Source organism: Castor canadensis, chromosome 15 (assembly GCF_047511655.1).
Source record: "Castor canadensis chromosome 15, mCasCan1.hap1v2, whole genome shotgun sequence".
Taxonomy (NCBI): domain Eukaryota; kingdom Metazoa; phylum Chordata; class Mammalia; order Rodentia; family Castoridae; genus Castor; species Castor canadensis.
The window spans coordinates 88,537,041-88,552,664 of NC_133400.1; the positions used below are offsets into that span (position 1 = coordinate 88,537,041).

The 15,624-nt window shown below is 38.5% G+C and overlaps 1 protein-coding gene across 6 annotated transcripts in view; it reads left to right on the forward strand.

Moving 5' to 3' along the window:
- The window catches only part of Prkcq (protein kinase C theta), a 125,281-nt gene that overhangs the window by 45,156 nt on the left and 64,501 nt on the right, over window positions 1-15,624 (forward strand). For 3 of the 6 annotated variants that reach the window (XM_074056713.1, XM_020182801.2, XM_020182800.2), the window contains 3 exons: window positions 3,867-3,993; window positions 7,137-7,336; window positions 10,595-10,655. In XM_074056713.1, the coding sequence (XP_073912814.1) occupies window positions 3,876-3,993; window positions 7,137-7,336; window positions 10,595-10,655 (379 nt within the window). In that variant the 5' untranslated portion in view covers window positions 3,867-3,875. Of the gene's footprint in view, window positions 1-3,514; window positions 3,697-3,862; window positions 3,994-4,219; window positions 4,261-5,235; window positions 5,319-7,136; window positions 7,337-10,594; window positions 10,656-15,624 lie in introns of those variants that run through there. The other 3 variants (XM_020182803.2, XM_074056715.1, XM_074056714.1) reach the window with 3 other exon arrangements.

Genomic DNA, 15,624 nt, shown 5'->3' on the forward strand with positions numbered 1-15,624 from the left:
CAGCGGCTGAGCTCATGAGGGCATCGATCTTCTGACTGTATTATGTTCTGGGATGTTTCCTTTGTTATAGACTTTCTCTACAACTGTTTGTTGCTCCATTTGACTGTCGTGTATCTTTGCAGATAAAGCAAATACATGAGATTAAGAGATTGCATAAAACATTGCTTTAGAAAATTAACAAAATATAGCAAAAATGCATTAAGCATCTACCACCTATGAGATAGTGGGAATCAGTTCGGGAGACACGTAAATGATGAAGTCATGGTCCATATTGATGATGTCATGATCATATTGGTTCATACTAATGACATCTAACCATACTGGTCACGAACCAATCTAGCTAGTAAGATTTTGTAGAGAAAAATGGCAGTGTATGCTCTGACACTCCATCTCTTTCCCCATCACACAAGCTGACTGAATGTCCAAAGGAGTATGATAGTAGAGGAAATTCTTTATATTCCCTAGGGATGAAGGAAGCAAGGCACCCATTTGCACTCACTCAGAGGGAGTTTGCTAATGTGGGTGAGACCAGAGAGACTTGTATAGTTGAATTGAGGCCTTCTACTGAGCCCATAGATGATGGCTGAGAGCTGAAGCACTGGTTCAAAGAGTAAGTCCCATAATTTATCCCAATCAACCTTCAAAAATGGTAGTAACAATGAAACATGCTAGGTCCGACTTAGCAGTGCACCCAGGAAGCAATAGGGGCACCTAATAAATCCCACCAAGACAGTAATGGAGGAGGATGGAAGAAAGATTTCAAAGAGGAGATAGGGACTGGGAAGGAACCCAAAGGCTGAGAAAGGTGGGGGAACAAAGGACGGGTGAAATAGGATGACATTGGAGGGACAGTGCATCTTAACTAAAAGTCTAGAGCTATGAAGCAGCTGGAGGAAGAATGGCCGTTTGTCAATATCCTAAGAAAGACCTTTCAGGCAGCAGCATGAAGATGTTAGGAATTGAGGAGTAACCAAGAATGGACAGAGAGAGAGAGAGAGAGAGAGAGAGAGAGAGAGAGACAGGATAAAACACTGCTGCCATGGTGCATCCAACAGGAGCCAATGTAGGATTGAGCTTAGGCAAAATGAAGGAAGTGGAGGAAGTGGGCCAGGAGATCAAGCAAGCTGGTTGTCGGGCAGGAGTGGAAGGATGAAGTCAAAGCAAAGGGCTAGACTGAGAGTCCTGACAGCAGTCACTAGCTGGCAAAGTAAAAGAAGGGGTATATCTGAAGAAAATATCACGTATCCCAAGTGGGGTCTGGGGGATATATATGTGAATATATATGAAGATGACAGGAAATTGATGGATGTGTGATTTTATTGCTTAGCTGAGAGGTGTGCGCTGTTAGTAGCAATCAGTCACGTTATGCACACATTTGTAGTGATGTGAATCTGGTGGATGGAGAGTAAAGTTGAGATTGATTCAAATTTACAGTCTACCGAGGACACCTTCACAAGCTCTGTCTTAAGGCGTGCTATTTCAGCACATATATTTTTGTATACAAGGAACTCTCCTTTTTTAGTGCCTAAGGAAACTCCCCCTCTCCCTACCATCAGCAGTCCATGAAAATCCTTTATGTTAGTTTCATCCTCCTGTGCTTATTTCGCTTCTTGGCACTTGACATATAGATCTAAAAAAATGTCAGTTCTGTCATCTAGATGTCAAGATGTATGTCAGACATATCACTGTGACCAAACCTTTAGGAAGAGACACTGACTTTGTCATCAAACAGATACATGCAGGATGGGTGTCATAGTACATGCCTGTGATCCCAGCTACTTGGGAAGTGATGGTAGGAAGATCTTGGTTAGATGCCTGTCCTGAATAAAAGCACATGACCCTATCTGAAAAATAAAAGGCTGGAGGCATGGCTCAAGTGCTAGAGCACCAGTCCAGCAAGCAGGAGGCCTGCATTTCAAACCCCAGTACAAAAGCAAACAAATAAAATATAAACAACAAAAGTAAATTGTCAAATGCCCTGGGTGAGAGAATATGCAAATGAATTTAGTGAAACACACATGAATCTGCAATAGTTGATACCTAAGCAAGGCATTGGTGAGGAGAGAGTGTTTCTCTCAGCTCCTTTCCACGCAGTAATAGAAACCCTGGCAACCCTAAAGGTTTCTATCTATTCCTAAGATGGACTCATTTAGAGCTGCTGCTGCCTGATCAGAAATGCAACCCAGAAATAGAAGACAAGTCACCAAAGGTCAGAGAGGTTGTAACTCAGGCTTTATGAGTCATCATCCTTCTGGACTGAAATCAGAAGTAATTACTTACCTTTTATTTGTATTAAGAAAATCTTTGAAAGTCCACTTGTGATTAATATTCTTATGAGTGAGGAGAGTTTCAGGGATTTTTCCTGATGAGTAGGGACATAGAGATTGGTCTGAACTCCCATGTTTTCCAGGGAAGAAAAGGCTCTCAAAGAAGTCCTCTTGGAGGATTTTCAGCTGATATCCCAGCTCCTGTCTAAGAATTCTAAACTCATAAGGCTAAGGAACCCTGCCCCCCACAAAGACAAAACCAGAAGTTGACTAGCTACAATTCAGCACTGATCTATATAGAAAATACTTCAGAGACAAACGATATCCAACAAATGATGGTCATGTGACCATCTCCTTTAGATAAACCTTCCAAACTCTGCAGGAAATGAAGATTTCACTAATATCTGTGAAATCTTTAGGGATGCCTGTAAAGTACTCCTAATTTGTCTCTACATAGATTGAAAACTTATCCAAAGAACATGCCAGAGTACTGAAGGGTTCTTTTGGTTTTGCTAAATTCGCTGTTAGAGGCCCAAGATTCCAGTAACATTACTGACACTCACTTCTGGGTGGGTGGCTGTTATTCCTCATAGTTTTCCACCCCCATGCAAGGGCAGACAAGACCACCAATGCCCTCTGCATTAGCTCTAGCTTACTTATGAAAGTTTGGGCAAATGCATGAGGATGGAGTGGTTCAAAGAAGAGAGAGGAAGTAAGGAAATAACTTTTTCACTGAATACCAGATGACAGCTTCAGATCAATGGAGCTCATGGAGAAGCAGGTAAAAAATTACAGGAAAAGTTTAGTTGAGGCAAATGCCAGAGCAAAAGGAAACCGAGCAACAGATGAATCCAAGTAGATTCCTGTAGTCTACAGCTAACACTGTAATAGTGTCAGCTTAAATCTCTAGGTAAACATAATTGGTAAGAGGTTTTTTGGAGGACATTTATGAAGTTCTTTCATTATCCTTAAATAATAATCACTATTTTACAATGGTGAGTGGTTCAAAGTTGTTTTTGAGTGGTTCACAGATGTTCAAAGACTGATTTTGTGTGTGTGTGTGTATGACAAAAGCAGATCTTTTCGAAAACATCCAAAGTAAATAAGGATCAGTTGCGAAATGCCTAGAGTCAATTCCGTTATACACATAAATAGACCATGTAAGAATTTTGTGGTGTCATATTTAACTAGTGTGACTAAAATAGACTCTTTATAAACTTGTTTTCTGATTACTGTGTGTTGTTTCTTGTGCACCTTGTTGAATAACACAGGAAATAAAATTTTGGAAAACGCTTGCCTCACTCTTTAGCTATTAAACGTAACTCCATTAGACTGAGTGGAATTAACTCTTTCATTAGTTCTCACTGGCAAGGTTGGAGAGAGACTTCCAGAAAGCCTCTTCCTTTGGCAAGTCAGCCTGTGGTTGGGGGTGAGTTCAGCAATGTGCTTTGCAGAAGAGGAAATAAAAGCATTTGTTCAGATGGATAGTAGACCCATTTGAGGCTCTATCTGTCAGTGATAAAACTCTGGTAAAGTAGAGATGGAACACCAAAAATAATAATAATAGCCCCAAACAATGTTTGTCTTTTGTTTTTCCAGGGAGCAGCCATGTCACCATTTCTTCGAATTGGCTTATCCAACTTTGACTGTGGGACCTGTCAGTCTTGTCAGGGCGAGGCTGTGAACCCCTACTGTGCTGTGCTTGTCAAAGAGTATGTTGAATCAGGTAAGACTAAGTTGGGATTGAGGTGGAAGCAAAGGAGAAGGCTCTGATAATGAAGATCCCTCCAGGACCTTCAAGGTCATTTGGTTCAACTGGATTTTGTAGCTCAGCCCAGTGAAGCTTAGTGCTTTCTTAAGGACACATACTAAAGTGATGGACGCTGACCAGAACCTTGTGACTAACTGGTGCTTATATTTCACTGTACCATTTTTTTTTCACATGAATAAAGATAAGAAGAATAAAGTGAGGAGTTAACAGGAAAGAAATCTGGTAAGCAAGAGTAGAATATGTATACCTGTATTGATAAGTCTGATTGATTTAAATGATTATAGGTAGATTAAGATGACCTAATCTTCATTGATGTTGTGATTAACTCTGAAGATTGCTTGCTGCTTCCTTCCTAAGCTTAGGTGAAGGGTCTAAGAACCTGTAATTAACCCTTACAATCCAAATTTTAATAATTTTCACTTAAGATCCTACCTGAGCGAAAGAATAATCCTGTTTTGTCCACCACGAATATTTACAGGCAGTTCATGGTGAAGGGGATGGAGTGTGCCAGCCACCTGAGATTCCTTTTGTGGGTTTAGAACATTCTGTTTAAAGCAATTCTATTGGTACAGAATCAGTCTGTGGTTGCTTCAGTTGGCTTCCACTCATTTGATCCCTACCTCTGCATTTTAAGATTCTTACAGATTTTCCAACAGATAGGGAAACAGAAGTTTATAACCCAAGACCTTACCAGCCTCACTACCTTTTCCTATTTGCCTATACACAAAGGCATTGTAAATAAGTGTGTGATTCCAGAGGTACAGGGTTGCAGCAACTATAGATGCCATCATAATTTATTTAAACAAAAAGTTCTCATGGAACTTTCTGGGCTCTGGTACTAGAACAGAGAGGAAAACAACCAAACCAAAAGCTCAGAAAGAGTGCCCTCCTCTTAGCTTCTTTTGTCCCAGAGGAAGACAGACAATAAACACTAATATAACAAAATAAGTAACAGTAAATGCTGTGAGCATCATAAAGCAGGGTAAAGGGAGACAGAAGGATGGGAACAGAGGAATGTCTGTTATTCTATACAGAGTAGTCCTTAAAAGACCCCAGTGGGAAATGGGAGCATTTGTAGATGCGAAGAGAAACTGAGTCAAATGTTGACAACTGCTTGATGCGTACAGGGGTTCCTAATCCTGTCTTGATGAGCGCCTCCCAAGACATTTTCCTCCACAGCTCACTTTATCCCTCCAGCCACTCTGAGTACATCAAAGCTGGGAGACTGCCTGAGTCATCTGATTCCCTTCTGCCCAGAGTTCTCTCCTGTTCAGTTAAAAGTAAGAATGCCACTTGTTCCCAGCCTAAACCCTTTCAAATGTCACAGACATCTTTGAAGTGTAAAATGTCTGAGTTTTTCAAAAACTGCTTTTGACTTAATGGTTCTTCACCATCCAGTTCTCCTTCCAACCTCAGGTCTCACCGACATTTGCCTCCTGAGAGCCTTTTCCTTTTTTCTCTTATTTTCCTCCCTTTTTCTTTTGGCCTTGCCTTTGAACTTGGTCTAATCAGCCATGTGGATCAAGAAACCTTGTCAGAAAAGAAGAAAATTGTTTTTCCAAAAGATTGGGCTGTGGACTTTGGAGATTTCTGGTTTTGATTTTTGTTTTAGTTGTGTTCTGAAGAGAAATAACTCTGAATGTCATCGCTCAAGTTTTACTTCTATAGAATTTAAACAGGTTTTGATCTTTGGGGTGTGAGCCTGCATTTCTTGTGAGAGTCAATGGGACAGGGACAAAGAGGTCACAGTGCTTTCTCGCTCTGTGAACCTTTGAAAATGGTAGCACTTGCCATATATAGACGGGACCTTGGGGTCTGGTCCTCTACTTAGGTAATTCAAACCTAATGAATTAAAATGTAAAAAAACAAAAAATTATTTGCCTCAGGAATTTCTGCCCCTTCTTCAACATGGAAAATGGTTATAACTGAAAGGAATTATTTGAAGGGAACGCTTCAAGTCTGTGGCAACAAATGTTACTATGATTATTAATATTGTTACTATCTAACAAGTCAGTCTACACTTAAATTTTTTTAACCCCATCTTGCCAATCCTTCCCCTTCCTAGTCCATCCCTAACAGAGTCACAGTTTGTACCTCTAGCAGCCAAGTTTAAAATTGGAAGTTTCAGTTTATTTGATTCCTTGTATAACCTCAATAAATACTAATTTAACAAATGCTAAGCACCTGTTCTGTTTGGCCTCATGTGCTACTGAGGTAGTTAGAACTGCTTTATATACCTGCTTTAAGTGGATTTTTCTATTTTTCTTTATCAACATCTCTGAAAGGCTAAATCTGCCACTTTAATGGGCTTATTATCACAAAAAACAAACACTCAAATGCAGCTACAGTTTTCTGCTTCTAAAAAATGATTAAAAAATAAGTACCAGAGAAAAAATGTGGGTAAAAGATACGACAAAGCTGTTTGATTCCATGGGTAAAATTTCCCAATCACATGGTGACTTCTGCGGAGGTTTCCCAGAAAGGGATTGTCCTGGTCATTGTTTGTGTTCTTAACCGTGACAGGACTCCTTTCTTCCTACCTTTCTGCACATAGAGGTCTGCACGTTACTCTGCTGGCTCCATGGATTTAGACACTACCTCTCACATGACTTATCAGCTTTTGTTTAGGGTGCATGCCAGTGAAATTAATCAGTCATATGACCAAACCTTTCTAGGCTAGTAAAGAAGGGTGTCAAAAGGCATAAAAGTTTGAGGGGGGGAATGTTTGATGTTTCTTTTTGCTTTGTCTTTTTGTTTATTTTGCGCTTGATATTTTGGGACAGTCTTGTTACATAGTCCAAGTTTATTTGCTCGGATATTCATTCCCAAAGTGATCAACCAATGAATACAAAAGGAATATTTCCAGTCTATGACAGTGTCAAGTTGTTTCTTAAACCTATCTACATTGGACTTTTAAGAGTCGGTGAATTACCTTGGTGTCTAGCCCATGGAGCTGTCTTGCTCTGTCCTGTGCTATCCTAACGGTTTATTCTTTTCTTAAACCTATCGTTGAGAGTAGAGGGAATGGTGCTCTTATAAATTGAATTGTTCTCTAGAGTGGACTAAAGGAGTAATGAGGACAAATCTATCTGTTCTAGAAAACGGGCAGATGTATATCCAGAAAAAGCCAACCATGTACCCACCATGGGACAGCACCTTTGACGCCCACATCATCAAGGGCAGAGTGATGCAGATCATCGTGAGGGGCAAGAACGTGGACCTCATTTCGGAGACCACAGTGGAGCTCTACTCGTTGGCCGAGAGATGCCGGAAGAACAACGGAAGGACAGAAATCTGGGTGTGTGTTGGAGTCATGAGTGTCATCTCAAGTGTGTGCACCATGTGTTAGCTGTTGACTAGCTCCAAATTTCCCTGTTGTGATTACACCGGCCTCGGGTTAACAGATCCCTACCACTTACTCCTTGGTGATTTGATAATGACAGTGGTTATTCGTTATAAACTGTTGAATGTAGTGACATGTTCAAATCTCTTTGATGCCTATGTAAGGTGAAGGAGGTCTCAGGTGATGAAAAATGGCTATTGGTTTATAACTGTTGAGCTAAGCTTGGAAATATCACGAATTCTTCTTAGTTGGGGAACCCAACTGTTGTCTTTCAAGACAACAGGCCCATTTCATGTTTGGTCTTCTTTTGCCATACTTTGGCTCGTTCCTAAAAATGTTTTCAGCGATAACGAATTCGTTTAGCTTGCCTTGTACTGAGAAGTACAGCATCCAGATTCATGCTAGCACACCAAGTGTCGGCAAACCCAGGTTACAATCAGGTAGCAGATCTTTAGAAATATCTAGAATATTTAGAAATTTAGAAATAAAGAGGAAAGTAAAATATGAAAACACAAAATGCTCATGAAAAGTTTGGGGCACAAAAGGAATAAAATATTTCAGTAAAAACTGCTTTTACATGATCTGAAGCACAGAAAATATTTTCAAATGATTCTATCATTTATGTCAAAGGAGACGATCTTGCCTTTCTCCTTCTTGCTTTCTGGAACTCAGATTTCAGAAATCCACCCAAAAGCTTTTCAAATGATAGAAGCTTCTGAACTACATTTTGGAGTGGGGATGTAGCTCAGTGGTAGAGCACTTGCCTAGCAATGCACAAGACCCTGGGTTTGATTCCCAAGCACTAAAAAAAATAATGCATTTTTGCATTAGTATGTGTTTGTGAGTTCAAAAAAGAAACTTTTTAGGAAAGTATGTATATCTTTGCTTGAATCACTAAAGAAATCTTTACAGACAGATACACGCCAAGATTTTTATTAAAAGTCTTGTGCTTAGCTATGTCTCCATCATATAGTTCAGAGGTCTCTATAGAGCATTTCTCCATCTAGCTTGGGGAAGGGATAGGAGCCAAAACTCCTCTACCAGCCACTCAGAACTCAGGGTAGCTGATTAGGCAAATTAAAAAAAAGGTTACAGATGTTTAATTTAGTGTTGCAAGGAATTTATAAAAAAACAAGGAAATGACAGGGTATGGCTGTAGCTGAGCCTGGCACACAGGAGAGGAGCCTTTGGCTTGACAAGGAGAAAAAACAGATTAGCTACAGAAATTCATCTGCAGTTCCCCACCACACACATACTCACACTCACACACACACTCACATTCACACACACACTCCACACTCACACACTCATACACCCACACTCACACTCACTCACACACAAACACACTCACACACATGCCTTTGCCTATTTGCTTTCTTCTTTCTGTTTATTTTAAAGAAGAAGACACAATTCCCTGATTTTAAAATAACATTTTCTTTGTTTTCCCTGATCAATGAAGGAAAGTCTACAGAGATTTTTTTTTAATCTGTTAATTAGACTTCACTAATAAGCAGTTTGCTTTTTGATTTCATCAAGGTTACATTTGGTTAATTTTCTTGTCAAACATTTCCCTTTCGTTTGTAGTCTAGGATTTTTGAACACAAACACACGGAGGCATTCAAATTCCTATTTAACTAACAAGTAGACATTTTACATTTTTAAGCTTTGATTAATTTTCAGAGTTGTTTCTTACTTTACTTTTGTTTCAAGGGTCAATAGGTTGTTTTGAATTAGTAATTTAACTTGCTTCTAGGGTAAGCTGCTTTCTTAAAATTAATTTCTCTATTAGAAAGTAGATTTTCTCAAATGTACCTTTCACTTCTACAGACAAGATTTCTAAACAGGCAGTGGGACTTGTCTCTGTTCTCCCAAGGTGGCAACTGTTTATATGGTTATATCCCATTCAGTCCCTAAAATGTGATAAAACATGACTTCCTGTGGGTATTGTTAATTTCCTCCATCATCACTGCTTCCTGACTATGGATAACACCATAGTCACTTCATACAGATTTTCACTGCTTGCTTCATTACTACTACTTATTTCACAAACCAGATCTATACTTGATGTCAAAAGCATTTCTCTTTGCATTAATCTATTTAAGCTTGTGTGAGAATTTATAGTTAGCCAAGCAGCACAAGCTTATTTTATTATAAAACCATAATAGCAGTGCTGTGACTTAGGCATTGCTATTATGTCATTTCTCAGAGATCTGAGAAGGCTTAGTGACTTGCAACAGGTCACACAGCCAGACAATTTAGGTATAATTCAAATTCAACTCTGGGTTCAACAGGACATTTCTTGCTGTCTCTCAACTATTCTAATTAACCCATGGATGTGATGAATAATAATGAATAATGACGACCTCTGATTTTGTTCATCCACTAATAGCATAGAGTGATGTCTAAGGTATAGATTACTGCTGGAGCTCAGATTGTCTTGGATTTGTCCTGTTTCTCCTATATATGTCACATTATATGAGATTCTGCATCATCCCGTAAAATGGCACTTTGTTCTGGTCTCTTCTACATACTACTCATATATATGTGTATATACATATATATATGAAAATACATATATATATATATGAAAATACATATATACATATATATATATGTATATATGAAAATACATATATACATATATATATATATTATCCCTTCCCAGACCTGTCTTATTTCCATCCAGTAATTCTCCCAGTTTCTCCTTGTGAAAGAAAAGGCTACCCTCATTGAATATCCTGATTTAACCTAGCTGTCCATCCTATGTAGAAGGGAAGAGGGTCATAGGTCCATCAAAGCAGGATTTATCTTTCTTTTCAAAAGACTTACTTTCCCCTCCAAGGGAGCTAGTCCTGGTGTCGAGGATGCTTCTGTCTTGATTAAGATCCAGATCTTCCCTTTGTGGCTCTCCAGAGAAGCACAGCACAGGCAAGAAAACCAAACAATCTGTTTTAGAATTTTATCTCTTCTTTACTTAAATTTTGATCTCCAAGGAAAATTAATGAACAACTGAGATGTTGTGATAAAAGAAAGGCCATCGTGACAGATGCTGCAATGTTCTGATGATGATGATAAGTGTGATAAGTGAAAAAGAACCACAATCATTTCTGTCTTGGAAATCTCCTGCCATCACACATTGTGCTAGTTATGACGTCATTGAGCTCAGGGCTGGCTTCACATTCTGACTGATATTTCTCTCCTTCTCTCCCCCAGTTAGAGCTGAAACCTCAAGGCCGAATGCTAATGAATGCAAGATACTTTCTGGAAATGAGTGGCAAGTGACATTTCTTCTTCCTGCTTGCGGGGTGGGGGGCGGTGAAGAGGGCAGGGCCTCTGTTGAAGAACACTTGTTTTACTTTTGCATATCATAGAAGAGAATTGGGAGAAAGGGAAGCACAACAATTTTTATTAAAATTCCCAGTGGTGCAAAGGCATGAATTGAAAACAGTGATCTGAGCCAGATAGACATAAAATAAATATAGAAATGGTATAAATTTAAATATGAAGCATTTACTGAATGCATTTTTAAATCATGTGAATTCATATGGCTTGTGCTTTTTTAGTTTAGGAGTTTAATATAAATAAAAAAGACTGTTACTATGGGTGTGCACATTGTCTCTATATAAATGATGTTCCATGACAAACGTTACACTCTCAGTAAAATAAAAAATAAGGTACTGATCATCTTTTTCATAAAACTACTGGCAAAATGCTAATGCTTAAGGTCAGTCACCTCCCATCCTTTTAGGAACAAGGAAGAGTAAGAAAACCCATTGCTAAAGAGTTTCAGTTTCATGTCGTACATAGACTTTGGTCACAGAAGTTAAATTTACCAGAACTGTGTACTGGGAGCCTGTGACAGTCTGTTGTTTAAATATGGCACTACCCATAAAATACAAAACCTCAAAATGAACATGGGATGGGAAACTGATTTTTTTTCCCTAAATTAGTTTTTCTACAGGTTGAGTACTGCTTATCCAAAATGCCTGAAACCTGAAGAGTTTCAGTTTTGGATTGTTTTGAATTGGGGACATTTGAATATCCATAAATGAGATTTCTTGCTTATTGAACCCAAGTCTAAACACAAAATTCTTTAATTATTAGATTTTTTTATTTTAAGATTTTTTTTGTTTTACTTTCTTTTGGTGAGACAGATTTGAACTCAAGGCTTTGCACTTGCAAGACAGGTGCTCTACCACTTGAGCTGTATCTCCAGTCCATTTTGCTCTGGTTATTTTGGAGATGAGATCCTGCTAACTATTTGACTGGGCTGGTGTTGAACCTTGATCCTCCTTATTTTAGCCTCCCAAGTAGCTAGGATTACAGTTGTCCTTCATTTCTTTAAATGTATATTCATCGTTTAAAGAGGTTTCACTATGATATTTCACCTGTGAATGCCTGTACTTTAATCAGATCAAACCCCTGTATTCCCTCCCTTACTCTTTCCCTCCCACCCATCTTCCTATGCAAATGCAATGGGTTCTAATATTATTCACCCTATCTTTGTTTTTCCTTTCCCTTCTCCTAGTCCCATCAAAGAGTCCACTATTGCAAAGTTGCCTGGTGTGGAATTTTCCAATTGTTTGATTCCAGCAGTGTTCAAAAAGTTTCTGATTTTGGAGCATTTTGGATTTTAGATTTTTGGGTTAGGGGTGCTCAGTCTTTACCAAAAAGAATGAAGTTTTGGCTCAGAGATTTATAGTGCTTTTCCTTAATATATATAATTCTTTATAAGTCCAGATTCAAAGAAAACTATACTATGAGACAACCAGAGAAACTCAAATACTCATAGGTATTTGATGATATTGAGGAATAATTATTTATATTGTTGGTGTGGTAACAATGTTGTGGGTATGATTTTTTTTCTCAGAAGTCTTACTGTTTTACAAATATATGCTAAAACATTTATGGATAAAATATGATATCATGAATTTGCTATTAAAATCCATTTTAGAGAAGCTGATAGGGATATATTGGAAGAGAGTTGCCATTAATTGATCATTGTGGAAGTTAATGTTGGGTATTTGTAAGTTGATCTTAGTATTTGCTCAGCCTTTGTATATATTTGAAATTTTCCATAGTGAAGCTTTTTAAAAAGAAATTAAAAATTCCTGAGGAGGGAAAATGCACTGTGACATTTCTCTTCTTTTTTTTTCCCTCGTAGAGTATGTAGATCTATAATGCATGTAATTATATTATTTCTAAGTTGGCTAAATGATTGTAGGTTATCTGAACAATTGGATTTCCACAGAACATGAAAATACAAGGCTAAATACTAAATGTTCAATTCATCCATTTGGTTCAAAACATGGCCCAATGTAGATGCAAGAAAGTCCTCCATTGATGTGAAAATAATTTTGACAAATGCTTTGAAAAATAATTGCAAGGAGATTCCTTATTTGGTGGTGAAAAAAATAGTAATATTCATGAATCACAATTATACAAGTCCAGAGACATTTTTAAGAATAATGCTTTGTAGCATTTAAAATTCCTGTAACTAGATCTAAATTGAGACTTCACTTCTCAGTTTTTATGTATCAGAAAAATCTAACTTAACAACCATTATTATGGACCCACCTAACTAGAAAATTCCTGTTGATGAGAAGAAGAAAGATAACGGGTGTCATTTAATTTTAAGAATGTTTATTATTGTGTACAAGAAATAGTTTTATATTCTTTATGTAATAATATATAACAGTAGTTATTATGTATATAAGAAACTTGTTCTTACATTCACAGAACATAAATCCAGACTGGAAAGGTAATACAGATTAAATACAGAATACTTACATCCTAAACTATATAACTACTAATTGACCAAGAGATCAGCATGGGTTGCCTTCATTCCAAAAAGCTCCATAGTATGGTCATTGTGGGAGAGGCAGAATTGAGATTTGCAAAGGAGGAGGAAAGCCTTCTAGAAGGAAAAAAAAATGAAGGTCTGAGCAAAATATGACATGGGTAGAAAATGGGAGAACACCAGCCTGAGTAGACCAGCTGGCCCTTCTAAAGTCAAAAAGAAGAGTGACAGTGATGCTAGTAGACTTGGAAATGAGGCAAGAAGACTGTAAACTTGAGCCATTCTGCACTACACATACACTTTTTCGTATTCAAAGAGTTAAACAGGTTTGGCTTGAGCAATCTCTCTTATGCTGTACAGTTGTGATTAGAGTCCAATCTAGTGGTCTGTTACAGGAATGAAAAAAGAGTCTTAAAGAAAAGAAGGTAGCAGCAAGATTTCATGGCAGTGTAGATGAAAGGAAACATCTATAAGTACATAGCTGGGGTCTACCCAAAAGAATGTGACACAGGTTACTCCAGAGGCACCTGCACACCCATGTTTATTGCAGCACTATTCACAATAGCCAAGTTATGGAAACAGCCAAGATGCCCCAGCACTGACGAATGGATTAAGAAAATGTGGTATCTATATACAATGGAATTTTATGCAGCCATGAAGAAGAACGAAATGTTATCATTTGCTGGTAAATGGATGGAATTGGAGAATATCATTCTGAGTGAGGTTAGCCTGGCCCAAAAGACCAAAAATCGTATGTTCTCCCTCATATGTGGACACTAGATCAAGGGCAAACACAACAATGGGATTGGACTTTGAGCACATGATAAAAGCGAGAGCACACAAGGGAGATATGAGGATGGGTAAGACACCTAAAAGATTAGTTAGCATTTGTTGCCCTCAACGAGAGAAACTAAAGCAGATACCTTAAAAACAACTGACGACAATAGGAGAAGGGGACCAGGAACTAGAGAAAAGGTTAGATCAAGAATAATTAACCTAGAAGGTAACACACATGCACAAGAAATTAATGTGAGTCAACTCCCTGTATAGCTATCCTTATCTCAACCAGCAAAACCCCTTGTTCCTTCCTATTATTGCTTATACTCTGTCTTCAACAAAATTAGAGATAAGGGCAAAATAGTTTCTGCTGAGTATTGAGGGGGTTGGGGGGAGAGGGAGGAGGCTGGGTGGGTGGTAAGGGAGGGGGTGGGGGCAGGGGGGAGAAATGACCCAAGCAGTGTATGCACATATGAATAATAATAAAAAAATAAAATAAAAGTTTGAAAGGGCTCTCTCTTAAAATAGCTAAACTGGGAAATTGATGATGGGAGTGGTGGAGATGGGTATTGAAAGAGAAGGCAAGTGAGTGGGGGTATACGGAATTTAAACTTGAATAGTTAAGATGACATTGTGTCTCTTGCATCCCTCTTCGGTGGAAGCTTCAACGCTTCTCTATCCCACAGAGTACTAAGTGCCTCAGCTCTCCATATACAGATCACTCCGATTTTGCTGGAATTTCTTTTTCTCTTCTCTGATCATCTTTCATGTGGTTTTGAAATTCACCATCACCATCCGGTACCCCCTCTCTTACTTTACCCTTCCTACACATTATTAAGAAATCCACCTTCACTAACATATCACCAGTTGGATTTCTGCATCCCCAGGGACTTAAACTCTAGTCTCGCTCTCTCAGAGCCATCCTCCCCTGTCAATTCTGCACTAGACTTCCCACCACATTTATTAACACACTTCTGGCCTTAACTCTCTACCTGGCTTGGCCCTCACGATAAGCCCTTGAGAATTCTCTGCTCCCTCTTCCACCGTAGATACTCTGATCTGCAGATCTTCATTCTCCCTGTCCTTCTCCATGGCTTTATGGGAAAAAGACAGGCAGCTGAATCTGTTACACATGTACACATGATGTCTCTGTGTTTCACACTCCCATATTTCACCTCACAGTTGACCTTCCAACTGGATTTCTTATAAGTACTTTAAATGTTGTTGAATTTAAATTTAGAAATTTAAAGTGTCCAAATTAAATTGTGTCCAAAATTACACTTGCCATTTTCGCCAGTAATTTTTCCAAAGTCATTGTCAGTTAATTATGACATCTTCCATAAAACCTGGAAGTGATTTTGCAGCCTCCTTTTCTTTCACCTCTCACATTGATCTTTCAATCATTTCTGTCCGTGTTGTCAAGAGTTTTTTTTCTTTTTACGTCATTATCTCTACCTCCTAATTCATTCTCCTATGCTACTGCTAGAATGAATCATGAAAGCTCCACCCTGGCCACGCCAAACCTGTGTTCCACCCTTTATCTCTCCCCCTGCTACAGCCTTTCAGTGTTTTCAATTTCTCTCCAGGGAAATGTTCAAACTGCCTTGACACCTATACTTCATGCCAGTGGGTGTGACCACTTATTTTTTTCTCCTGCAGTTCTCCA